The following is a 25,175-nucleotide window of genomic DNA, read 5'->3' as shown; positions in this document are numbered from 1 at the left end:
ATTGAATTTTTATATATTTAGTTTAAATGGATACACCTTTAATAGATGGATTGAAATTAATTTGATAGTTTTTTTATTTAGGCTACAAACATCTTAAGGATTTTATAAATAACATGTTGATCTAATGTGTAAAACAGAGATCGGAATAAATCGCTATATGTTCGGATCACAATACTATTGGTCTTTATTTTTATTTTATCACACAAAGGCCCCGCCCTCATCCGGAGGTCTTGCGCCTGCCCAGTGTGCGTGTGTCTGTTTTCTCCTTCAGTTCCCCGCTGCAGCCAAACAGCCTCCACCAAGTCCGCTCACTCCGAACCTCTGACACAGGTAAGAAACCACTCACTTCACCTAAATGTGATATTAAACAAGTTTTAATCTCATGGTCTGATCTGCTCGACAGTTTAGCTCCTGTCATTTCTGGTTTTTAACTACTAGAATATGTGAGTCACACGTAAAGGGGTGGGAGTGCAGCAGCAGCAGGAGCAGCAGCAGCAGCAAGGTTTCACTGCCAGTTCAGGCCTGTGTGAGCCTTTACTTCACTGAATTTCACAACTGTAAAACAGCCTGAGAGTGAATATACTTATACAGAAAGTCTGCTGGAAGTGGTTTATTTTTAACAAGGAGTCCTATTTCCTGTAAAGTGGCATATTGTTTTTAACACTGTGCTGCAACACACAGTTTATTTTACTCAGATATATAGAGAGAGTGTGTTCATAGATTGTTTACAAGAGTGTGTAACACAAAGGTAAAGGTAAAGGTGTTGTGTTGGTATTCATGCACACAATGGAAGAACAGGGGCGTCATCCACTGACTGACAGGACGACCTGAGGCCATAAATCTCGTTGAAACACTTTGGTTTACGAGCAGACACATTACAGGGATCTCTATCTGTGTCTGTCACCTGTACGCATGCTCTTTACCAGGTAATTTCACAATCTGCTCAGTCTCATCAGACACAGAGAGGTAGTGACCCACACTCAGGATTTAACAAGGGGACTAAAACATCAAGGTCAGCCTGTATGGACAAGTTAAATTATTCATTTATTCTTATTCTTATAATATTTATGTTTATATTTCAACACACAGACAAAAACAAAGCATTTAGAGTACAGAGCAAACATACAAAAGCATAAAAAGACAACAACCACAAAAACGCCAGACTAGACAGAGATAACTACAAACGTTACAGTCGACATCAGTCAAGCATTTAATGAAAATATAGCATTTGGAGAGGAATTGCCAGAATGGATATCATGGTTATTATTATTGTGGTCATTTATCCTCTTACTTAAGAAGTCAGGCCTGTGGATCAAACACCAGACTGTCTCCTGGCTGGAACAACTCATTAATACCAACACAACATGATGCAACAGACATAGAATGACACATGCCTCCCAAAACACACAAAGCAAATACACCCCCTCATCATGTGCTTTACATTAAGGCTATAAATTGTCGAAGGTGTAACCTGACTGCACTTGAACTTATCTTACAGCCGCACATTCCTCCAGTTCTACGCCTCACACACTGGCCTTGGTCTCATGTTATCAGAGGGTTCAGCCAGGGTTGGGCAACTGCCTGTTTACACAGTTCAATGTTTAGTATCTGTCCATTAACAAGGACTCGATTATCAGCGTCTTCCACAGAACTGAATGATTCATTAAGATATTGTACACATCACAGGAGGTGCGGTGTTTTTGATAAAGGTAAAATGTGTCGTGCCTTCTTATAAATGCTACAGAGATGCAGCGGCCTACAACTCATGTTCTCCAAACGTAAGGGAACATACATGATTAGTAAAGACCCCCCTCTGTTCAAAAATATATAACATTCTATATTTAGTTCATTTATCTTTTGTGAAAATTGTATGTAAAAATTACCGTTCTCACCGAATTCATTTAGCGCTTTTCAAAATGCCAGTATACAAAGTGCTTCACAGATATGAAAACAGAAAAGGAATGCAGTCACCCAGAGCCAGTCCTCAAATTAAGTTGCTAAATTATTGTTATTAGTCAATTATTTAATATATGTTACAATAATTGCTGAAATCCTATATTATATATAGAGATGTATGACCTTCACCAATTGTCATGTTTGATTCAACATTTTGAAAGTAAAAGAATCAAACACTGCCTTAGTTTTTATGAAAGAGCAGGTTTCTGTTATAAGAAGTGAAACTATGACACAAAATGTTCTGTGTTCTTCATAAATCAAGATGTTGAACTTCTTCTTTGTGATCATGTTTGAAGATGAAAACACACAATTAATTAGTAAATCCACACTTTGTATTTTCACACAGTGTTTTTTAAAGATACTATTTGTGTGCTTGTTGACGACCACCACTGCTGTTTGTACTTTTACTTTCACTTACCTCTGTGTCAGTTTGACCTCTGAGCCGCGTGATGGCTGCCATGAGGCTGCAGCTCATGCAGACGAGAGGCAGGAGAGCGTTTGTGGAGTGATTAGTGAACAAGGGTTAAAGTCAGTACAGTAAAGAATACAAGTGTACAATACAGAGAAATACACTGATGCTTGCAGGGGCTTTAACAGGTTGAACTCGGATAAGGACACATGTTTGAAACTTGGTCACGTGTTGTAGTGTCATGTTCACCTGGGCTAAATATAGAGACTGAGGGAGGAAGGCTCGGAGGGAAGGAGTCAAAAAAGGACGTTGTGCTGCAGGAGGTGAGAGGGTACCGAGCTGAGAGCTAGTGAAATGACTAAGGCAGTCCAGTGGTCAGTAAAGTGCAGGTCAGCTGCCACACACCGGCTCAGTGTTTGAGAGATGAAGAGCGACACTAAGCGGAGACGGACAAAGCTTTGTGACACGCACTGTGACCGGATGTCAGGTGTCTGTGTCTGAGGGATCTTATTGGTCCGATGAGGTCCCACAAGAACACAGTCAGATCAGGGTTATTTCATTTGAGAGATTTCTTCTTTCCTCATTTTAACTCAGCAGGACACATTTGGGAAAAGGTTTATTTTTTATTGTGCAACAGAGGATAGTGACATCTGAATCAGATGCTGACAACAGGTGTGAGCACGTTGTCTTGTGTTTTTTGTTAATGTTAAACTTATAATAATAATCTCACATTTCACCGGCACTTATTGTCACTGGAAAAGCTCTGAAACTGCGCCGCACTACCCCCCACAGACACAGTTAGAGTCAGATATTTTCATCATCAGTTGGTTGAGAACAAAACTGAGGTAAAATTGAGGGAATGTTGGACTTAAACTCAGCAGGGGGCCTGAAAAACGACTCCAAATAAATTATAATGTTGTTCCGACACTACTGGATATTTTAACAACTTCACCGTATTAACTTTAACGGTGATGATTCATCAGTGTTGTATTTGTGTCTGCTGCACAAACTGGCCACAAAATAATTTATTGCAGGATTAAATAATAAACGAGAGCGAATGATTGTTTCTAAACTCATTTAGTCACACATATTAAATGATTTAAAGAAATATTTATGATTTGAAACCAGGTTTTCAGGGGGTTTAAACACTTCACCACCTCTGAAAGTGTAAAGGTGAATCTGGAGAGAGAGAGACTGCTGCACACTGGACTCTGCTCACGTAGCCCACGTACATGACAAGCCAGAGGTCAATGACACTGTACTCTAAGGTGCCGTTGATGTAACACTTGCGGACAGATGCTGATGACAGACGACAGGTTTATGATTTGTTGTGCTTACTGTGCTCTTGTATCAGGGACACAGGGACTTCAGTATTTCACCAGCTCATCGTTTCATGCAGCTAATCAGTATCCTTTGTCTGATAAAGATGCAATTCTCTCCATGTCAAACGAGGGCTGCACACGGGTCTTATCCTGTTCAAATACAGTGCACAAAGTACAAGTGCTCCTACCGCTGACATTTACAGCACAGAGTGACGCAATAGTTGGGGTCTGACTGCATGCGAAGGAAGAACAAAGATGATCACTGCCATTCTACGAGCAGCCAGCATAGTGTGCACGGTTGCTGTCTAAACAGAACGGGACTGTTTGCCGAAGTTGATCCATTGTCCCTCCTTGTGCTTCCCCCACGTCTGAAGAGACATGGCAGAGATGGGGGATGTGGTGAAGCAGGACAAGACAGGAAAAGGCAAGCAGGCAGAGAACAAAGGCCACTGTGGGACATGTCAGCACCACGCACCCAAAGGGCATGGTGAGTGGGGGGGGGGTGTGTGTGTGTGTTCATAGAAAGAGATTATGTATCATCAGGGTCCCTGGATTGCATTTTGGCTGCACCATCCTAAAGATGATGAAGTCTTGGGGGTCTGAATGATTTTAAATATATTTTTACACGCTGATCGTCTGCACTGGGTCAATCAGCGATGCATCTGCTGATAGAAGCTGCTTCGCCCTCCTTGCTCCAACCTCTGCAGAGAAGATGTGACGGATGAGATTAACAGCGGAAGGGACAGAGACGCACGAGAAGGAAGGGAAGCTTGTAGTAAACCATTAATCCAGGTTTAGGTTGTTAGTGAATGCAGGATATTCTACCTGCTCCTGCAAAGTCACCTTGTCAAAACTCCCTCCCCCCCCTCCCCTCCACACACACTCACATACGCACACACTGACCCAGGGGACCCTGATGACTGACAGAAGCATTACGGTGCAGTGCAGTGGTTTGCAGGACTCGTACTTGCTGACTAATCAAACCTGCTACTGCTCACGTTATCGCTACTGCATTGGCTTGCACACATTGTACATAATATATCCCCCTCTCTCCACAAGCATTGCATAATGAGGATGTTATTAATATTAAAATACAGTAGTGACACTTGCAGCAGAATTTCTCTGTATTGTGTCTGTTTTTTTTTTGCTTATTAACATTTCCTGCAAGAGAGCGGGTCCCATTAGTTTAACAAGCTCTGCAGCCTGCTAATGGAGCGCTGCCAGGCAATCAATAGGTTTCACATGGACGATGGGGGGGGGGGGGGAGGAGAGAAGCAGGATATCACCAGCACCCAGACAGGTCCTCTCCAGAGAGCCTGGGTTTCATCATCAGCATTTATTTATTTATAACCTCGGGAGACACATTGAGGTAGATCCCTCATTTTAAATGGTGCCAACACACATGGTTATACAAATAAATATCTATATTTCCCCAACTGAGGCAGAGATTTGAATAATCTTACTTTATATACGGATTGCTACCTGCAGTGCTTTTAGTGTGAGGGAATACAGCTCTTTGTGTTTGACTTGCCCTTAGAGCTGCTGCCTGAGTTGCATTGCTTAGCTTCCACAAAGGTGCAAAACTCTGTGTATTCTGTGTGATTGCCTGCAGCATTTTAATTTGAAGGGGCACTCCATCGATCATCTAGTTCTAATGGGCAGCGCTACTCTCTCTTTGATAACACTGATATCTACAATCATGTCCTTTAAAGCAGGATTGTCTCAGTTCAGACTTTATGTGTGTAACAAAAAAACCTGGCAAAGGGTGTGAGTGACTAAGATGCTATCACGCTGCATTATGGGAAATGCAGGCTCCAGCATATTTGGAGTTTGGCACTAAAATCCGGATATTTGAGCCTCTGCTGCACATTCTGCATCTTTCTTGCAAGCCCTGCAGCTTCATGGAGGTGCTTTACTAAATTTGCTGGAGTATCCCTCTGACTATGCATCAGCCAACTGCATTTTTGTGGTGTTGTAGTTTCTCTCTGTTGTTGTGAATAAGACTAAACAGTATGTACATGTGTGTTTCCTCAGGAACAATGGCTGTCCCTCCTGCATACGCCGACTTGGGGAAATCTGCCAAAGACATCTTCAACAAGGGCTATGGTAACTTCACCAAATTTATAAAATTCTTTTACTCCAAATGTTTTGGATAGAGCTGCACTGATATTAGAGAAATCTCTGTTGCTCAGTGTCACTTTGAAGTGCAGCTGTTTATTTTCACTGCAGCTGTGTCAGAGCCCTGCTGTTATTTTCCATCCTTTTCTTTTTTAAATTTCCGGATGTTTCTTTCTTCCCAGGCTACGGAGTTCTTAAGCTGGATGTTAAGACCAAGTCCCAGAGCGGTGTTGTAAGTACTATTTTATTCCCTGAGAGCCTGAAGTGTTCAAATTTCTCGTGCAGGCCTTTCTCTCAGCGTTCTGTGGTATAAATGGTATGACTCATAATGTTTGCTGCCTGAGATCAGTCCAACTTACAGACTCGGTAACGTCGTCTGCCCAACAAGCTTCCTCCTAACTGTTGTTTCTCAAGCAACATGTTGTATCCTGATGGGGATGAAGGGCTTTAGTTTGCTGTGTGTGTGTTTTGCCATAAACCGGTTGCCATGGTAAAACCATAATCAACGCTGGTGTTTAGTTTCCCACACGCCACAAACCTCACTGAAATAAACACTGAGAATGTTTTCGCTCGGGTTTCCACTTTCCGTCGCTCTGATTTTCATTTTTCCCGGTGAAATCACTGCATGTGAGTTCAGTGTGGTTCTGCCTAACTTCTATCTATTTTCTCTTTTCTCTGCTTCCTCTCTGGATGCTCCTGTCAGATGGTAAGAGGAGAGTGTGTGTGTGTGTGTGTGTGCACATATGTAATGATTAAACACACGGGGGCACTGCAGGGTAACACATTTAGATGTTTGTGTGCAGACAGTGTGTGCAAGCTTTCCGCCATGTGTTTCTTTGCAGCAGTAATTTGTCCAAGTGACAAAGTTACCCCCCCCCCTGACCTCTGCAGCCGTAACAGCACCGATCCTGAAATGCAACCACAAGCTGCCTCTCCCTCACAGTCCAGACTCTATTTTCAGTTTTCCTCCTCAACTCACGTCTCCATCTTAAATAAATAAGCAGTCATACAAACCGGAGAGGGATTGTGTGGCAGAGGAAGAGCAGAGGAACAATGCTCCCTTCCCCTCACCTTAGTTTTCTTCCTTCCTCTCTCTCCCTGAACGCTTCTTCACTCTTTCTCGCTCTCCTTTTATTTGAATAGCTGGGCTGTATTGTAGCAACGTGCCTCTCTGCTTCCCTTCACGCCTCATTTTCCATATCCATCCCCCCCCACCCCAACCCCTCCATCTCATTACTCCATCCCTGTCCGACCTGCAGGAGTTTGCCACGTCCGGCTCCAACAACACAGACACGGGGAAGTCCGGCGGTCACCTGGAGACCAAGTACAAGATGAGTGAGCTGGGCCTCAGCTTCAACCAGAAATGGAACACAGACAACACTCTGACCACAGAAATCACCATTGAGGACCAGGTATTAAATATATATGACAGGAACTTACTATACCTAGCTTATTAAACATTTCCAAAACCTAAATTCAAATCATTATCTCACCGTCTGTGTCTCCTGCTTGTCTCTCTGCAGCTGGCGAAGGGCCTGAAGCTCGCTCTGGACACGTCATTTGTGCCAAACACCGGGTAAGAGCATCTTCCTCATGCTGAGTAGTTTTTAATGTCTTCAATAAGTTTACAAACAAAGTGAATATAAATGCATATTATAAACATATTAATTATGCAGTGCTTTCTAAAGGATTTCCCCCTCCTTCTCTTCCTTGTTATTCCATCTGCAGGAAGAAGAGTGCCAAACTGAAGACTGGCTACAAGCGCGAGTTTGTCAATGTGGGCTGTGACCTGGACTTCGACATGGCCGGTCCCACCGTGCACGGAGCTGCTGTGCTGGGCTACGAGGGCTGGCTCGCTGGCTACCAGTTGGCCTTTGACACCGCCAAGTCCAAACTGACTCAGAACAACTTTGCCCTCGGATACAAGGCCGGAGACTTTCAGCTTCATACCAACGTGTGAGTCACCACGTTACAGTGTCGAGAGGCGGGGAAATGGAAGTGATGCAGCCAATGAGAGAGGAAGCATTTCCCCAGGATGAAACCTAACGTTCAGACTAAAACCCACTGCTGCTCACCTCTACCTTTTCTGTTTGTGTTTTCTTTTGTATTTAAGCAATGATGGCACAGAGTTCGGTGGCTCCATTTTCCAAAAGGTGAACAGCAAATTGGAGACAGCGGTGCACCTGGCCTGGACAGCCGGCAGCAACAACACCCGTTTCGGAATCGGGGCTAAATACCAGCTGGACAATGATGCGACCCTATCTGTAAGAACTGACTTTAAAACCTCTAAAAAGACAATTCTCTGTAGTATCGTCAACAGTGACCATTACTGCAGTGAGGAATTAGGAATTCCAATTTGGGAGATGTCAGGTAAAAAGCCCTAGAATTAGATTTAAACCTGGAAATACCGCACTGCTGTTTTATGCCTCCACCAACCAGTGCAGCTTCAGTCACAATAATAAAACGTCACTGTGACTTTTACCTCTGACAACCAAGTGACAATTGGTCAAAATTTGAGGAAATTAGACCTTGAGATCATTCTCAAGTGGCCAAAAAGGCAAAAAATGGTTTCGAGAGGTCACGTGACCTTGACCTTTGACTGCCAAAATCGACTCAGTTCATCCTTGAGTCCAAATTTGATGAAATTCCCTCAAGGTGCTCTTGAGATAACGTGTTCACGGATGTGATGGATAGACAGACAACCAGAAATCTTAACGCCTTCGGCTGCTGGTCGTCTCCGTCCAGGAGGAATAATCTCTATGAGCATAGCTGAGGCCAACGGGGAATGTTATTAGCTTTGCTGGTGTTTGGTTATAAACTTAAATATCTGTTAAAATCATTTTTTGACCTGATAATCCTGATAAAGGGAAAGTCAGGGATCAACAAAGTTATAACATTTATTTAAATATACACAGAAAGGTCAACATAGCCACTATAGAGCCACACCACTCTCTAAACCTACTCACTGCAAAACCACTTGACTTTCAAAGCCTAACTCCTCTGCAGTCGTTGATCTGAGGCTGCTTCAAATATATGAAATAAATTATGTAACTAGTAAAGTACATTTCAGCTCCCTATGGTCACCTCACCGTCCATGTTTGGTTTCTCCTCACAGGCCAAAGTGAACAACGCCTGTCTCGTTGGAGTTGGATACACACAAACCCTCAGGCCAGGTTTGTTAACTGCTTTCTTTTTTGTTTCGTTTCCTGTTTCCTGTCACGCACCAGCACGATTTCTTTACATGATCTGACCTCTCTTCCCTGCAGGAGTGAAGCTCACTCTCTCAGGTCTGATCGACGGGAAGAACGTGAACGGCGGCGGACACAAAGTGGGCATGGGTTTCGAGCTGGAGGCCTAAAAAGATTCAGTGGGAGGACGGACAAGAGGAGAGAGAGGGAAGCAAACGCAGGAGAAGAAGACACAGCCCAAATGTGACAACACCACAATGGTCCACTCAGCGACACATAAACACATCTTCCCTGCACACTGAGTGCTACACACATATCTACACAAATACACACATTCTTTGGCCTTAACCCTGAAACCCTGAGCAGCCTCCAAGACCTCCAGTACTGTAATTTTTAAAGAAGCAAGTGTTATTTTTAAATGTTGCATTAGTTACAGGTCCCATATGTTATATGTATCATGAAAATAGTCATTCTCTGAATAATGTGCTACTTGTGACTGGTTCGACTCGACAAAGTGCACTTTGTCTCAGACACATCTGTATTTCTGGAACACGACGAGGCCCCTTTCTTATTTTGACTGTGTTCAGATATATTCTGTGTTTCAGACGTGAATCAGATGATTAGAAGAAGCTTGTTTTGGTATGTTGTGGTTTTGGTGCATGCTTTCAAGGCTTGAGGGAAGCTACTGACTTCAGTACAATGACGATAAACAGATGCAATAAAGGCTGGAGAGCGTTAAGCAGAAAACACACCGAGCGGCCGGCCACCCTCAGACTGAGTGGACCGACTGATTCCACCCTTTGACCTCAGTGACGCAGTTAGAAACTGTGACGCTTCAGTTGCCAAAACATCGATTTTTCAGGTCCTGTTTGGTAAAAAGGCTCCGAGCCCCGTCGTCTTGTTTGGTGTCCTGTACCTGTTCAACCTTTACCACTACATTTCACTTTATCTGTGCTGTGCTTTGTATAGGAGAGTTAGTCAACAGTTAGGAACTCAATCGACATTTATTGAATTGATGGAATAAAGAATGTAAAACTTTATCATATCAATGGGTGTTTTTTTATTTTATTTTGGTTGACATGAAACAGCAAAGGAAGAAGAACTTGTGCCTCATCCTTAGAAAAATTGGAATGAATCGAAGAAGACGTCATTTACAGAAAAATAAAACACTGTTCAAGATAGAAAATTCAATGAGGGATGTCGTCTAACATTCTGTTATTCTGACATTAATACAATCGTAACAGTATGTACACAAACAACCATCAGGATAATGTAACATCTCTCATCACTGTGAATTATCTATGTACAGTACAGCCGACCGACAATACTCAGGATACAGATTGGATGTGTAAGTGTGAAAAATCTCATGATGCAGCCGTACAACATTGTGCTGTAGCAGTCTTATCTAAAATTCACAGATTCAAATGCAATACAAATAAAAGGCCAATACTGCATAAATCTATTTAACTTACAAACTGTTTTCACAGTTTTACAATAAATTTGACCATTTTTAAAATCAACAAAGAACATTTTCAAAATCAAAAGTTATGCTTTAGACCATGAATCATCTGTACTCAACACCATCTTGAACCAGGCCAAGGGAGTATAACGGGATATGCATGTGTCGTCGCCACAAACATTGAGTCACACTAAAAACTTTTGAATCTCTTGAAATCACTGCAGGGAAACTGGACTGCACCACACTGTGCTGGTGCTCCTGTTTTTGTGTTAAACCCCTTTGTCATTATCAGAGGATGTAGAAAAAAAAATTCACATTCATATTTACTCATAAACTTACATAATATTCAGTGAAAATAAATTTTGCAATAAAAAACAATGCTGCATTAAGAAACAAATAAAATCTGATAAAAATGTTACCTGACACACATCTTTAAAATACTACTGAAATATGTTTTTTTAACTTGTGATTAATGTGCAAAAGTATTTTCAAATAAAGAGGATGGAAATATTTCAGATCACTGCAACGCATTATTTACATTCATGTATTCTCAAACGAAAATTTGTGGTTAAAATATATTTCTGGGATATCGAGCAAACTTCTCCTCATACTGTGAATGTTGTAACTGGGTTTTTACAAACATTTTAATTTTAATTACACATCCTACACCTAGGATCATCTGATGAAATCAGTGGAAGGGTTGAACTGTGCATGATGAGGTTCACTTCTACCCCAACTCATTTGATGGTTCTTTTAAAACGTACAGATAAGGTCAATAAATAATTATATTAGAAGTTTCTCTGATGTGAATCATTATTGCAGTAATAATTGGCTTCAGTGCTCTGATGATCGGCAGTGAACAGATGTACCTACTCTCTAATCCCATTCAGCAAATATGTGCCAGCATCTATTGCATTGTTACTCCACTCACATTGACAGAACAGCTGGTACCACGTCTCCGTGCAGTGCGACCTCCCATCCACACAGAGGCAGCACAGCACCACATGTAATCCATGAATGAAACTGAATTTAGGCGAGATCACTGGAGAAACTCTGGCCTCCGTTCAGCCACGTCCACTCACTCAACATCTGGGGCAAAAACAAAGGGTTTTAACTTTAATAGTCATCCACATAACTCAGAGAAAACCAATTAAAGCTGTTTGACATCAAAACAAGATGAGAATAAGAGCTGAGGGAGTCGTGTGTGTGTGTGTGTGTGTGTGTGTGTGTGTGTGTGTGTGTGTGTGTGTGTGTGTGTGTGTGTGCGAGGACAAACCTCCATACTGTTTTCTGATTCCTGCATGGTGTCCTGCAGCAAACTCTGCAGTCGACTCTCGAACGTTCTGCTCTGCTCCACCAGAGACTCATCCCTGCAGACACAACCAGGGTTTGACTCATGAAGATGCTACTCACGATAACATAAAGAGTTCATCAAGTGTTTATACTGTAAAGTCTCTGGTGATCATCAGTATACGAAGAAGACTCCCACAACTTTGACTCAAGCTGTGTTTAAAAACCTCAGAAATATCTAAAGAATTCTCAAAGCTGTGCCAATATTTGAGTGGCTCAGTGAAATGTCAAGTAACATTTATTTTCTGTAGCTCATAATAATATTTCAGAAAAATAAGTCTTATACCCTGAATACATAACATCTTTTAAACCCCAGTGTGTGAGTGTGTGTGTGTGTGTGTGTGTGTGTGTGTGTGTGTGTGTGTGTGTTTGTGTGTGTGTAAGTGCACTCACAACTGCTGTAAACTTTGTTTGGGGGTCAGCAGAGGAGGCACCGACGAGGTGGTTCGTAATCCATCAGGACTCCCACTCACTGGGCTGCGAACTTTACTCTACAAAAGAAAAGATGATGCACTTTCTTAGTTAACACAGCACCTGCTTATCATGGAAGAGAAAGGGACATACATTCTTACGGTCACTGTATAGAATTGACTCAGCTTTTGTCATGTGACTGAGTGTTCATTGGAAATGGGTAAATTCCACCTAATTTGAGTTTATTATAACTTGTCAGTATCTGTATACTTCCTGCAACCCTATGATAATTATTACTTCCACAAAAGAGTTGTGTTTTTGTCCATGTCCTTTTTTTTTTTTTTCTGCAGAATTACACAAAAACTACACAGATTTCCAAAGAAGTTGGTGGAAAGATGGAACAAGGGCCAAGAAAGGACCCATTAAATTTTGGCTTTGATCTGAACAAAGGGGCGGATCCAGGATTTTTCCCCCACCAGTTTCTTTAACATTGCAAGAAATGGCATTTTGATGTTTTCCCCAGTTTCCCAGGGAATAATTCACAAATCAGGCATATTTAGGGGACTGATATTTGAGTATGTGGAATTTGGTGCAGCTCTACTGAGTCACATTATAGTTTGTGGATGTACTGGTGTTATATACGTTTATATGCAATCAAGAAAGCAGTATGTCTGTGTGTGTGTGAGCAGTTCATGTGTCCTCACACAGGCGACCTTGAGCAGGTTCCACAGCTCCCTCTGTCGTTTCTCCTGCAGACTCATCAGGACCTGTTCGCTCTCGGCCATCTCCTGGACCACGCCCTCCACCTTCGGCAGCAGCTCCATCACACGCTGACGGCACACGGCGGTCTTACTGCCAAACACACGCACAGTGGTGTGGCAGCGGTGAACAGTGGCTCAATATGGAAGAAATGTACCTGTTCATCATGAGTTATTATGGATAACGTGTAAGCCGTTTTAAAACACTCATTTAAAACCGCAGATGTGATGGTGTAATGTTGAATGAAATCTTTCATTAATATAGGGTTGTGATTTTTTACACTTGATAGTAAACAATCAAATCTCAAGTTGTAAACGTCAGTTATGCTCTTAATTAAATGTTACAAATCTGTCACCTTTTGCACTTGGCCATCACAATACAGTTATAAATATGAATCAGTGTTTTCCATTATTCAGCCGGAGCAGACCTCGTCTCAGGGCTGTGTCTAGACCACACACATTTATAAATACTTCACTCTCCTGTTTGTGAATATGTTATTAGTCACATCTCTGCTTTTCCTACAATGAAATTTTAAAATATGTAATTTGGCAAATCTTTCAGAGGCTACTAATTAATGGTCTTAATTGTGTATTATAGTTATTTATCTGAATCAAAAACAATATATCATTGAATGTTAAGTCACTAGTATTGGCACCAGCTATGCTCTACACAGCCTCAGTAGGAATAGTAAGTTTTAGTTTTGTGGCAACATCATGTTCCATAATTATACAAATACACAGATTCTCAAAAACCAGGTTAACGCAGTGCAACTCTTGAGTTTGTCAGGACTCATTCAGTTCTTCAGCCCACATTTTCCCCACACAATAACATAATTTATTGGTTATTCTGGAGAAGAATGGCGTGCTCGATTTTTGTAGGTCTGGGAAATGAGTCCTGTTTTGTGTGATCTGGGGATTTTGTGTGCGAGTACCTGAGGTGAGTGTAGAAGTCCTTGAGCTTCTTCTCGTAGAACTGCACAGCCTGAACCACCAGGCGCACCACGTCCTGACTGTCTCCTGGACACCGCTGGTCTGAAGGAAGGACGGGAAAAGGAAAGACAGAAGAATAATAAAAAAAAAAGGAGGTTTATTTTCAAATGGAAACACCATAACGAGTGTTAGGTAAAAAGTGAGCGGAAGCATGAAAAATCCAAACCTCTGGGTTTCTCTCTGAGTTTGCGTAACATCTCCATCGCCTTTCCCTCTCTGAGGATCACAGCAGGGACGTGAGCATGATCAAAGATCACAAAGCAGTTGTTTTCATTGCTTTTACAGTTAAATTTGGTTCAGACTTACAATGTGTCCAGGGCCTCTCCACTCCTCCACGGCTGCCTCTGCACATCCACTATGTCCTGCTGCAGCTGCATCATCTCTTCCTCCAATTCACTCACATTGGCCTGGATACACACACACACGCAGGTTTTAGTCTTTTTACAGCACAAGTGAATACTGCACCCGCACACAACCTTGTACTTCTATCTTAGTGAGGACCTTCATTGGCATTATGCATTCCTTAGCCCCTTACCCTAACCTTTACCATCACAACTAAATGCCTAAACCTAACCAAACCTAACTCACAAAGCAAATCTTAACCCTCGAACAGCCCATTGAAAAAGTGAGGACGGCCCAAACTGTCCTCACTTTCCCAAAACTGCTCTAAATGTCCTCAGTTTCTCATAATGTCCTCACGCCATAAGGTCTATGCTTAAAATGGTCCTCACAAAGATGTAAGCACAAGTACACACACACATACATGCACGCACACTCTACCTGACCACAGCCGGCAGCAGTTTGCTCCATCTCCCTCCACACACAGAGGAGCTTCTCTGATGCTACAGATGTAAAAAGACTATCATTAGTAGGTGGTAAACTGAATTGTTCGACACATTCACGTGCACTTTCTGCCTGGCTCTCAAGCTACCGACAGTAGTTTAAACGCAGTTGTAATGTAACTCCCTTCTATCTATCAAGATGTTTTGGTATATATTTGGGTATAATACCGATCCCGGTGGCTGTCTGCTCCTGGTATTTGTCCATGTCTATGTGAAGGCTGGTGGTGAAGAAGTCAAGCTTGGCCATGAGCCTCTGGTGCATGGACACCATCTCATTCTTCTGTTTGGACAGTGAAGAGTTGTGCCTCAGCAGGCTCATGCTGAAAGAACCAGAAGAAGAAATGTGTTTGTTTTATCCAACAGTTCATAGACGTGTCTGCTGTGTGTGAGAGTTCTGTGTATGTCCTACATGGCAGCTTTCTGCCCCTGCTGCAGTCTTTGCCAGTCTTCCTTCAGGGAGAAGATGGTCTGCCACGCCTGGCCACAAGTCCTCCTCAGAGGGCTGTAAGCCAGAGGGTGCAGGGGATTCGTTTCTATGAGAAAGACAGAGACAAAGAAACACACACACACAAACACACACACACACAAAAGTTAGAGAGAAGCAACAGATGTTTACTGTTATCTTATTTCAATCAACAGTTTGTAGTCAGAGTTTTGCCTCAGAGAAATTTCAGTTCTGGCAGATAAGAGAATTAGATAAGATCAAATGTATGGTTCATATAAAAACCCTTTCTACAGCTTATCTCACAACTATAACTATACTATTCTACTTAAAGAATTTGGATCTGTCCCATGTTTATTTTCTCTTTGTATTATTAGTGAATGTGGAGCAAATACACCCAAACCTCCGCTGATTTGTGGCGATTTATCATATTGAACATAATTTGTCCATATCCAAAACTTGTTTGTTTATTTACTTAATTTATCACAAACCCAAAACAAAACTTCAACTGGAAAAAAATGCAAAAATGCAAATAAATGACACAAAGATAAAAAAAAACATCACAAAACAAGACATTGCTAACATTGTACTTTTTCAATATCCGTAGTTGAGAAAAAAACTCACGGGCAAAGCGGATGTTTTCTGGGAGGGTGCGAGGAGTAAACTGAGGCTCATAACTGCAAGAGGAGCGATCAAACAGGAAGACCAGGGGCAAGTCTGTCCGTCGCCCATCTATTTCCTACAGATACATATATACACACATAATTATACTATGACTCAATCCATTATCACAATGTGTTGTTAAATGTGTGTACAGTGTATGTTAAATATTACTTTGTAATCCACGGCACACTGCGTGGCCAGTCCATTAGGCTCCAAGACTAATCCCGCCTCCAGCAGCAGCTCCTGATTGGCTGCAGGGATGTCAGTGTCTTCTTTTATTCTCAGCTGCAGGTCGGCCACAGTCTCATCGTCCGAGACCGAGTATATCAGGATCTTAGCGGACATCATGTTCAGGACATGAACCAGCTGAGGGAAGCGAGAAGGACAACGCACATGAAGACAAGTACATGTGCTGTTCTGAGCTCTTGGCTGCATATAAAGATGGACGACATGACTGCTCTCCAAAAGTCAAGCCACCTTGACTGCCATCTGGTGGCTGGCAGCAGTATAGGTCATAAATCCCACCTCCTCTATGTTAGTGGATGGGACATGGAACAAACTAAAAAGTCAGAGTACACGTCAAATACATTTTTATCAACGATTTTTTCTGTCATTTTAGATCCCATCCCCTAATTACTACTGCACAGAATCAAATGTGCAAGATGGTGGCATTCAGATCCAGGACATTTTAGCTTCATTTCTGGATAGTGTGAGGAAATGAAGATGTGTCGTCCATCATCATTTTACAGTCTAAAGCAATAAAAAAACAGGTGAACAATCCCTTTAAAGGCAACTCTTCTAAACTTTACATTTCACTACAGCTGCACCATCAGTCCATGAGGTTTACATTAAATAAACATGTTCACACAGAGGAGAGTGAAAGAATAAATTAATGAATTACTTAATCAACCTTGAGCTGCAGGATAATCTCCAGCTGGGAGAAGCAGTCGCTGGGCGTAGCTTTGGGGTCTTTTCCTCTCTCCTGAGGCGACCACTTAAACATCAGCTGCAGCCACTTCTCCATCTTCTTCAGCAACAGACTGTCAAACAACAGTTATCACATTAGACTGAGGTAATTAGAGTCATGTTTATGTGCATGTGTTGGTGTGTCACAGATGAAACCACCTGTTGAGGTTGTTGGGCTGGGGCAGAGATTGGGAGAAGCGGACCTCCCCTGAGAGGGCCTCATAGACAGCAATATCATGATCCTCCTTTAGCCTCAGTTTGTTGTACCTGAAATCACACAGGTGGGTTATATGAGAGAAAAGCTCTAAAAATGAGGCCTGGAGTTGCATATCTTTGTCTTTTCATCAATTTGATTTCTAACCTGAGAACGTTTCATGTAATAAACGGGGAGTATTTTTCCTCTATGTAACCCACACCCCTGTGGAGTTGTATATTTTTCTTCATATTATAGAGGCACCAAGGCCATTGCAGTTGGCACAACCCACATATCCTGCAATTCTTTGCTCTGGCAACTCTTGCTTATTTTTGTATTCAATGTTATTCATTGTGTGTCAAAGTCCTTCACGTAACAATAACACTCCTTTGGAATTAAGCTTATCATTTCTTAACATTGAAAAATGTCATTGTTCTGCTTCTTTCAAAACATAGACTATAGTGACAGAGGTGCAAAAGCAAAAAAAGGGAAATTTGAGATGGGTCAAATGGTGGAACTTTTGAAATGAGTCACTCTGAAACTAGTTTTGGAAAACATTACTTCATTTCCTTTGTGATTTTGTGAAATTGTTGGAAAAGTGGTACTACCAGGGGAAGGGCTGCCAGGTCGGTAAGAAAGGACGATATCCAGTAATGCACTCAAACACCAAGGTCCCAAAGCTCCAGTAGTCCACAGTGACTGTGTACTTCTGCCTATCAATGAGCTCCGGAGCCTGAGACATGGGAAAGAAAAGCACCAGGTAAAGGTATTTCTGTCGAGAAACACAGAAGGAAAATGATGTGTAAAACATGTCCAACGCTTACCAAGTACTGCAGAGTTCCCACAAATGATGTGCACAGGCTGCTCTGGTCCAGCTCTTTGGCATAGCCAAGATCTATAATCTTGTGGATCAACTGAAATTAGGGGAAAGTGTAAAGAAAAACATGTTATAAGCAAACTATAGTAGGAACAGTTTGACAATTTGTCCTTTAAAATCCCGAAACCACAAAATCAACGTCTGTGTGTTGGATTTGCTGTTGCTCTGGTATGCAAGACAAAAAGAAGTCTTCATGCAAAACTATAAACTTAGTGCAGATAAAGTTTGATTGGTTACATTTCTATAAACTATAAACACAGCACTGCGCATAAACATGGATATATGACCTTTTTAATACGTCTAGCCTCAGTTCTATAACATTTTTCATTTTCCTGTGTCCTGTTACAGGCTGGAGAATAACATGATTTATTCCATAACAAATTAGAAGGGGGCCCCACGGAGGAAGGTAAGGACAATGCAGCCTCGTAACTGCAAGCATAAGTTAAGGGATTCAGTTTTCCACAGTAAATATTCAGTGCAGCAACATTCTGCTCAACTGGTGAGTGTTAACATGTGGATGTGAGAGAGACAAGTCCCCTGCACTTATTCCACATAAGCCACATAGAAGCAAATAAGCCTTTATATGACCTCTTTGTTGTGGTTTGGGTGTAGTTGTCATAAGAAGATGGTTCACAGGGTCTTTAACTCACTCTCTTCTCTCCCTGCTGCAGCACAATGTTTTCTGGCTTCAGATCTCTGTGGATGATCCTTTTATTGTGGAGGTAGGTCAGAGCCGAAGCTGCGGGAGAGCAGGGGGAAGAGACGAGAGCGGAAAAGAAAAAGACGAAGGCAGAGTTAGTGCTGCCTGCATTCCACTTACATACACGCCAATTAATAGAAGAAGTAAACTGTAACATGGACCGAAAAACTGGCAGTCAGAAATACAACATTAAGCAAAATGTATATAAAGGACATAAATTGTAGTACAGCAATGCCAAAGATATGTTTGAGGTTATTTATAAACAGCGTCGCAAATACATAGTCACCTAATTTAGAAGGTAATAGGTAATAGTTATGTTTCACCCCATTTTTCTAGCATCGAAAACTTACCGGAAATATTAACACTTGAACAAACATGGTTGTGATAAGAACCACATAAACCGACAGGAACTGTCTTTGAGAAAATGTTTTTTAACATGTACTTCGACATTTATTTTGTTCCTGTCCCATCTACTAACAAGGAGGAGGCTAGGTTTATGACCTACACTGCAGCTAGCCACCAGAGGGCGATCCAGATGTTTTGGCTTGTTGGCATGTTGTCCATCTTTATATAACATCTATGGTCTAACTTCTCACTGTACTGCAGTGATGTAAATAGGTATTCCACTCTAAAGAGGATAAGACTCGTGTATATACACATACCTAAGTCTTTAGTCCAGTGAAACCCAAGTTAAAGGCTAATGGGCTTTGTCTGAATTCATGCAGTAGTGTCACCTCACTTGCGTCAAAGAGTGACTCGTGCGTGTGCTGGCAATGAGAGATCAATGAAGCGGAACTCGTAACCTTAGGGCAGCTAAATGTATGGGTGTGTAACTGTGCGTATCAGTGTGTGAGCTTGAGGGTGTGGACGGGCAGTTAAAGGGGATCACTCATTATCAGGAAACGAGTGGGTAACAGGAAAAGGTGGTTCTGTGTGAAAGTGTGTGTTTGTGTGTGTGTGTGTGTGTGTGTGTGTGTGTGTGTGTGTGTGCACATCTCACTGTACTCTCCATTCTAAACATGTGTGATAGCTACCATATGTGTCCTCTCTCCAACCTGTTTATAGAGCATGTAATATACAATGTGTTGTTGATGCGAGCGCTCGTACTTGAGTGTCCGATTGTTGACGCAAACCTGCGAGCGCCTGAGCAGATGCGGCGGCGTGACTAAGAGGGTGGTGGTTACCGGTCATTGGTGACATCATAATAGTGTGACGACCATGATGACCATACTACAGGAAACTAATCACACTGCCAGCTTATTCAACCAATCTCTCACTCTAACACATGCACAACGTTAAAGATCTAATCACAGTCATGTTGAAGCTGATACTCACAGATGTCGCGTAACAGAATCAGAACAGAGCCCTCCCTCATTCCACAGCAGTTCTCCGGGAGGTTCAGATACTGCAGGGAGCACAAACACAGACACTTGATACTTGAATAATATAAATCACGGGAGGAAAAATATAAAAGGAGACAATTTAATAGTGTTTTGGAAATTGCTGCCCTTTTATTTGGCGATAAAACAGCTATTTTCTTGATTTATAAGAGTTGTCAGGACATCAGCTTTTTTTTTTTTAATAAGGTAATTTTGTTGGAGCATTTTTATTCATCTTTAAAAAAACATGTTTCCGCTACTGGAAACTTGTGACAGTCCTGACAAAAACGGATGGTGCTGTTTTCCAATCTGCCCCCAAATTGGCCGCTTACTTCTTGACCATCCGGGATGCTTTGAAATTTTTATGACACTGTGGTTTGTAATGTTTGGCTTTTTCCTCTTCTGCTGGCAGATGGGCCCCAACAACGCCTCAGGCTGCACATTCACACAGTTTGTTTAAACCTGCTCTAGATTTCTCCTCCGTGAATGAACAGCAAGCAATCGCCCGAGTATCTTAAACTCAGTAAAATACAAAACATTATAAGCAATAGTGATATTTATGTTTTTAGTTGTGATGTGGCTGAATTTATTTCTTCTCAGAAAAATGCTGTTTTTTAAAAATTATATTTTAACGTTTTATTAAAATTTGAGAATAAAATAATCAATTGAAGATTGTACTGATGTGTTTGGTGATGTGGTTTATCCCAAACTTTTACCTTTCTCAGATCTCCTCCCTGGCAGTACTCCATGGCCAGCAGGGGCAGGTCATTGTTGGACACCAGCTCATGCATTCCCTCAGGAACCTCTCTGGCTGCAACAACGTTAACATTGTCCAACCTGAGAGAGACGAGATGAGCAGACTTCAGTCAACCAGGCGGCACAATGTCTCATCTCGTTAGTCACAAGAAAAAAGAAGAAATTAAAGAAGACGTTGAAAAAAAACCAAGCAATTTTTCCCCCCAGTATGTTGCTCTTCATTTGACCGCTTTGGAATCGACTTTTTGAAATTAACAAAATCCATCAAATTTCATGGTGAATAACTAACAGTTAAAAAAAAAGATGACCCCCCCCCCCCCCCCCCCCCCCCCCCTTCCTCTGACCTGCTGTATAACTTTGTCTGTTTCAAATTTCTTGTTTTTCTGATCGTAAGCAAAACAGAGAAATTTAAAGATGACAAACTCAAAGTGATTCCAGATCCAGCGGGAAAACTGTTTTCCACTGAAACCATAAAATTTGAACACGTGATCAGTGCATTGCAACAGCTTCAATCTTCACTAGAATAATGAGTCATCAGTCGTTAAATTGTTTTTATTCTGTATAACTGTAGTGTTTGGCTATATGACCATCAATCAAATCTAGACAAGATTAGAAGTGGAACAGTCAGTTTGTGATAGGATCCTTTCTAAGTGCTGCCCATGTGAAAAATATTTCTCTTATCTTAGTTCTGCCTCTCTGAGGATTAATAAAAAACACTTTGAAGAGTGGATAGAGTCACAGTTTAGGAGAGTGGGATTAACTGTGAACCTGCATGAGGTCGTGGGATAAATAAATTGTTTTTCTTTCTTGGTTTTAGGCTTAAACATTCAGCAGACGCAATTCACTCTCTATAAACACGTCACAACTCAAAAACACTGTGAGAGGGATGTGTTTTTAAGTGTATGTGCATGTTACCATCTTTTGTTAAGTAGCTGTAATAATATAATGGTGGGTTGCCATGTATTTGTCCCCTGCCCTGTGGTTCTTCCACGAGTCGAGCGTGGGTGCACGTGAAAGTTGCGGTTGTGTCAGTCTGAAAACAACACACTTGTTAAATTGGGATTAGAAAAGAAGTGGGTTTATACTCATGGCTGCACCAACAAATGATAAAAAACACACAAATCTTACATTTCACAGACAATAAAAAAAACCAGCATGAGCTACAATTCAACTCCAGTGACCCAACACCAAAACTGAAAGTGCTAATAGATGTCACAGACGTGTGTGGAAACACAACACACAACAAACCAGAGTAAAATGAGGAGGCGGCTCATTAGTCAGTTAGAAATAACCACCAAATGACCAGAATAACCCAGACTCCACGCTGTTCTAACTATTTTATGTCTTGTGTGATTTACTTTTCTATTTCGGTGAAATAGAAAAGAAAACAGTGGTTTCTAAACCGGTGTCACATGTGATGTCAAACTCATAAGCACCCAGCTTGTCATGGAATATACAACAGTGAGTCACAACAAGTCAAACCAAAACTCTTCTTCGTCTCACATGCCAAAACAAGCTTTAAGGCAAAGTATGAAGAAGTTCAGACGGTAAAACGTAATGGGGAAATCACCAATTTCTTCAGACAAGCTGAAGAAACAAATGTGTCACATTAAGGTGCTGTGGAGAAAGACACCTGAACCTTCAGTAAACAGAGACAAGCTTGAGTGAAATGCCGTCATCAAACAAAACAGTTGGTAAATCTGGTATATTTTACTCTCTGCAGATCACAGAACAAATATCTGAAGATTGATTTGAAAGATGTTAACACATAAGGTCACTGCCTGTAAACCTCTGTAAGCTTAACACTGTGAATGACAGATTAGGCCAACATATTCAATATACAACATAGATAACATTACATTCAAGTGTGTTAATGATAGGGACATTTTTGTTTTTGGACACTTGTCCCTGCTTGGTTTTCTCCTCCTGGTCGTGTGCGCTGCTGGCTGGGTTTGACCCCCACTTCCTGTTTCCTCCCACCAATCTGCCTTCATACCGGCTCCTCATCAGGAAATTTAACTCCACACCTGAATGCTGTGTAGGACCGGCTGGATCACTACCTCTTTGCTAAAATGGTGTAGTATTCACTCTTTGGCCAAAAGGTTACCAGTTACAGTAACCCGCTTGTCAACCTGTCTCCTCCACCTGCCAGTATCACCAGCTCCACACTAATCCCCTGGACTCCACCTGGACCCTCCCCAGATTCACTCTTCCCTGAGCCTAGTTTTTGATCAGCTCGGCTCATTACACACCTCTTGTGAAGCACACGCACATTTTTGTTTAAGATAAATTCATCATCATTTAAACCTCCTCGTCTTTGTGATCTGTTCTGAGATTTGGGTCTGACCTGTTACACATGATATCAGTCTGACTCTATAAAAACTACTGTGTTGATTTACTTATATGTTCATGTCTGTTTATGGGTCAATGACTCATAAGGATTTTCAACAGGCCAATTTTAAAATACAAAAAAAAAGAATATCTATTATAATTATTCAAACATTAGGAATGTTGTGTACACATCAAATCATATGAAAATGTCAAATGATTTGATTTTAGTGTTTTTCCATCTAGATGAATTGGCCGTGGCCTTAAAAAATGTCATGTGGTGCGACCGTAATTTATCTTAAAATGAATCAATTTCCTTAATATGCTTCGATTTTTTTTACAATTTCTCAATAATATAAAGTCATTAGTAACAAAGTAGTTGCATTTCTTTAGAGTTTTTGTAAATAATGATCTCATATTTTTGTTCTATAATGTCACCGTCCCCTTATTAAATGTAGTTAACAGACTTATTTTTCCGGTAAAGTGCATAAAATTGATAAAAATGTTTAAAAAATACCATTCATTTAAGCATACTGATTAATATTTCAGCCACAGAAATTTTATATTTTACTTTAAATTTAATACAGGTCTTGGTATTATTGGTCGCAGCACATGATGAGTGGTCGCTCCAAATGATATGAAAACCTCCTATCGTTTAAAAAGATCAATAAACAATAAATTCCATGCAAAAATTTGACTTAAACCAGATTTTATTAAAATTTCATAGAATTTTCATGAACACAAACATTTCCTAAACATTTTTTTAAATAAAAATCTCATCAAGAACGTTTAAGTGCAGCACACATTGTTGTGAACCAACATTTCATTAAACTGGCTGCTCTTGTGCTACATCTACATCAACCAGAACTGGTGGGATGTTTCCATAGATGGCGGCGTAAGGTCGAACACAGCGTTTGCCATATTTGTACTTTCTCTGTAAGCGCCGGATGCAGCCCTCCAGTTCTCTCTCTGATTCTCTCTCTCTCTCTCTGTCAACTCACTTGACTTGGCATATGGAATCTCTCCCTGCTGTTTATTTCTCTTGTAGCTGAAAAAGATATGTAATGTCATGCCATAAATCAATAAGTTCTTTTGGACTAATGATAGATGAACATTTTAATGCAAATATGCATTTCGTCCAGTAATGAAAAACACATAAGAGCAATATGTACTTCATGTTGCTTTATTTGTAGTTTTCACTTTTTAAAAATGTTTTAACATACCTTTCTCTTCTCTGAGTAAGGTTCTCCGCTACAGGGTCAGAATTAACACGCTGCACATGGCGAGCGGTTTTTATTTTGCTTGGAAGTGGCATCTGGTCAAATAAATTTAAACAGTTATAAATAAATAAACACATAAATAAATAATAAATTACTACTAAATTCATAATAACCGAGATAAAATTACATGTTACATTTTGGGGTGGTATTTATTCATGATATTGTACAAAAATTAAACATAAACTGTTTTTCTGAAATATTAGAAAAAAATACTCTAATTGCATAGAAATATTTTCCAAATAATACTAAAATAAAGTACTTTATGTATATAAATCATTAATTGAATTTAAAAAAGCCCCAAAACTCCCAATCTAAGACATATCTGTCATGTAAAACACTCTGCAGTGGTCGCACCACATTTGGTCGCACCACATGATATTTTTCTAGTTCAGTCAAAATTCCCAGGCACAGAACTGGACTCCTAAATAAAACAAACTAGGTCAGCACAAAAGGTCACTATGAAATTTATAATCAAAATATATATTTTTAGAAATAACTTAGAATCCATAGTTTTTTTGAGGTCATACCACATGATATCCAAATGTGGCAACTACATTATTTTTTTCCAAATTTGAGAGAGTTACAAACCTGTTGCTGCTTCCATGGGTCCTTGGCAAAATGGTTTATGATGCAACTTCCTGTCTTTGAATAGATTTCAACATCAAAGTCCCAAATTGGTCATTTCTTGATTGGTCACCACATGATATTTCATAAAATGGACATCATCGGACAAAGTTTGTTTGTATACTATGATGGAAATATAAATGCAAATGCTTAGATTTTGAGTC

General features: G+C 40.8%; 2 protein-coding genes and 1 long non-coding RNA gene across 8 annotated transcripts in view; 2 read left to right on the top strand and 1 right to left on the bottom strand.

The window, feature by feature from the left end:
• The first annotated feature begins 233 nt into the window (after positions 1-233).
• On the top strand, positions 234-10,033 carry vdac3 (voltage-dependent anion channel 3). 4 transcript variants are annotated; one of them, XM_034595547.1, is made up of 11 exons: positions 234-330; positions 4,062-4,174; positions 5,722-5,793; positions 5,988-6,037; positions 6,509-6,511; positions 7,065-7,217; positions 7,329-7,381; positions 7,534-7,761; positions 7,919-8,069; positions 8,921-8,978; positions 9,072-10,033. In XM_034595547.1, the coding sequence occupies exons 2-11, from the start codon at positions 4,066-4,068 to the stop codon at positions 9,161-9,163; spliced, it is 969 nt and encodes a 322-aa protein (XP_034451438.1). In that variant the 5' UTR covers positions 234-330; positions 4,062-4,065; the 3' UTR covers positions 9,164-10,033. The 4 variants fall into 4 exon arrangements, with proteins under 4 accessions (XP_034451438.1, XP_034451439.1, XP_034451440.1 ...); XM_034595548.1 differs by lacking the exon at positions 6,509-6,511; XM_034595549.1 differs by lacking the exon at positions 4,062-4,174 and having other exon boundaries at positions 240-330.
• A 3-nt stretch (positions 10,034-10,036) lies between these two features.
• Positions 10,037-25,175, bottom strand: part of ikbkb (inhibitor of nuclear factor kappa B kinase subunit beta) — a 19,706-nt gene continuing 4,567 nt past the window's right edge. The window contains exons 4-23 of one of the 3 annotated variants that reach the window (XR_004614926.1): positions 20,740-20,860; positions 19,980-20,049; positions 18,595-18,683; positions 17,892-17,981; positions 17,676-17,800; positions 17,034-17,141; positions 16,819-16,948; positions 16,080-16,274; positions 15,870-15,984; positions 15,213-15,336; positions 14,972-15,123; positions 14,742-14,803; positions 14,268-14,368; positions 14,128-14,177; positions 13,904-14,003; positions 12,918-13,065; positions 12,196-12,293; positions 11,729-11,822; positions 11,122-11,541; positions 10,691-10,701 (exon numbers count right to left, since the gene is read on the bottom strand). Coding sequence is in view for 2 of the 3 variants with exons in the window: in XM_034595540.1 (XP_034451431.1) it covers positions 11,482-11,541; positions 11,729-11,822; positions 12,196-12,293; positions 12,918-13,065; positions 13,904-14,003; positions 14,128-14,177; positions 14,268-14,368; positions 14,742-14,803; positions 14,972-15,123; positions 15,213-15,336; positions 15,870-15,984; positions 16,080-16,274; positions 16,819-16,948; positions 17,034-17,141; positions 17,676-17,800; positions 17,892-17,981; positions 18,595-18,683; positions 19,980-20,049; positions 20,740-20,860 (2,032 nt within the window). In the remaining variant the exon portion in view is untranslated. Of the gene's footprint in view, positions 11,542-11,728; positions 11,823-12,195; positions 12,294-12,413; positions 12,510-12,814; positions 13,066-13,903; positions 14,004-14,127; positions 14,178-14,267; positions 14,369-14,741; positions 14,804-14,971; positions 15,124-15,212; positions 15,337-15,869; positions 15,985-16,079; positions 16,275-16,818; positions 16,949-17,033; positions 17,142-17,675; positions 17,801-17,891; positions 17,982-18,594; positions 18,684-19,979; positions 20,050-20,739; positions 20,861-25,175 lie in introns of those variants that run through there. The other 2 variants (XM_034595540.1, XM_034595541.1) reach the window with 2 other exon arrangements.
• LOC117767717 overlaps positions 25,113-25,175 on the top strand; it is a 20,698-nt gene continuing 20,635 nt past the window's right edge. The window contains exon 1 of the long non-coding RNA XR_004614928.1: positions 25,113-25,125. This is a non-coding gene — a long non-coding RNA (uncharacterized LOC117767717). The remainder of the gene's footprint in view (positions 25,126-25,175) is intronic.

The sequence above is a fragment of the Hippoglossus hippoglossus genome, chromosome 9 (genome assembly GCF_009819705.1).
Source record: "Hippoglossus hippoglossus isolate fHipHip1 chromosome 9, fHipHip1.pri, whole genome shotgun sequence".
Lineage (NCBI taxonomy): Eukaryota > Metazoa > Chordata > Actinopteri > Pleuronectiformes > Pleuronectidae > Hippoglossus > Hippoglossus hippoglossus.
The sequence above is the reverse complement of the archived record's forward strand: the minus strand, read 5'-3'. Positions and strand labels throughout refer to the sequence as shown.

Coding starts and splice junctions, on each gene's coding strand:
- vdac3 (XM_034595547.1), top strand. CDS start 4,066: ATGGCAGAGATGGGGGATGTGGTGAAGCAGGACAAGACAGGAAAAGGC. Junction 5,794..5,987: donor CATCTTCAACAAGGGCTATG/GTAACTTCACCA, acceptor CTTTCTTCCCAG/GCTACGGAGTTCTTAAGCTG. Junction 8,070..8,920: donor ACAATGATGCGACCCTATCT/GTAAGAACTGAC, acceptor TTCTCCTCACAG/GCCAAAGTGAACAACGCCTG.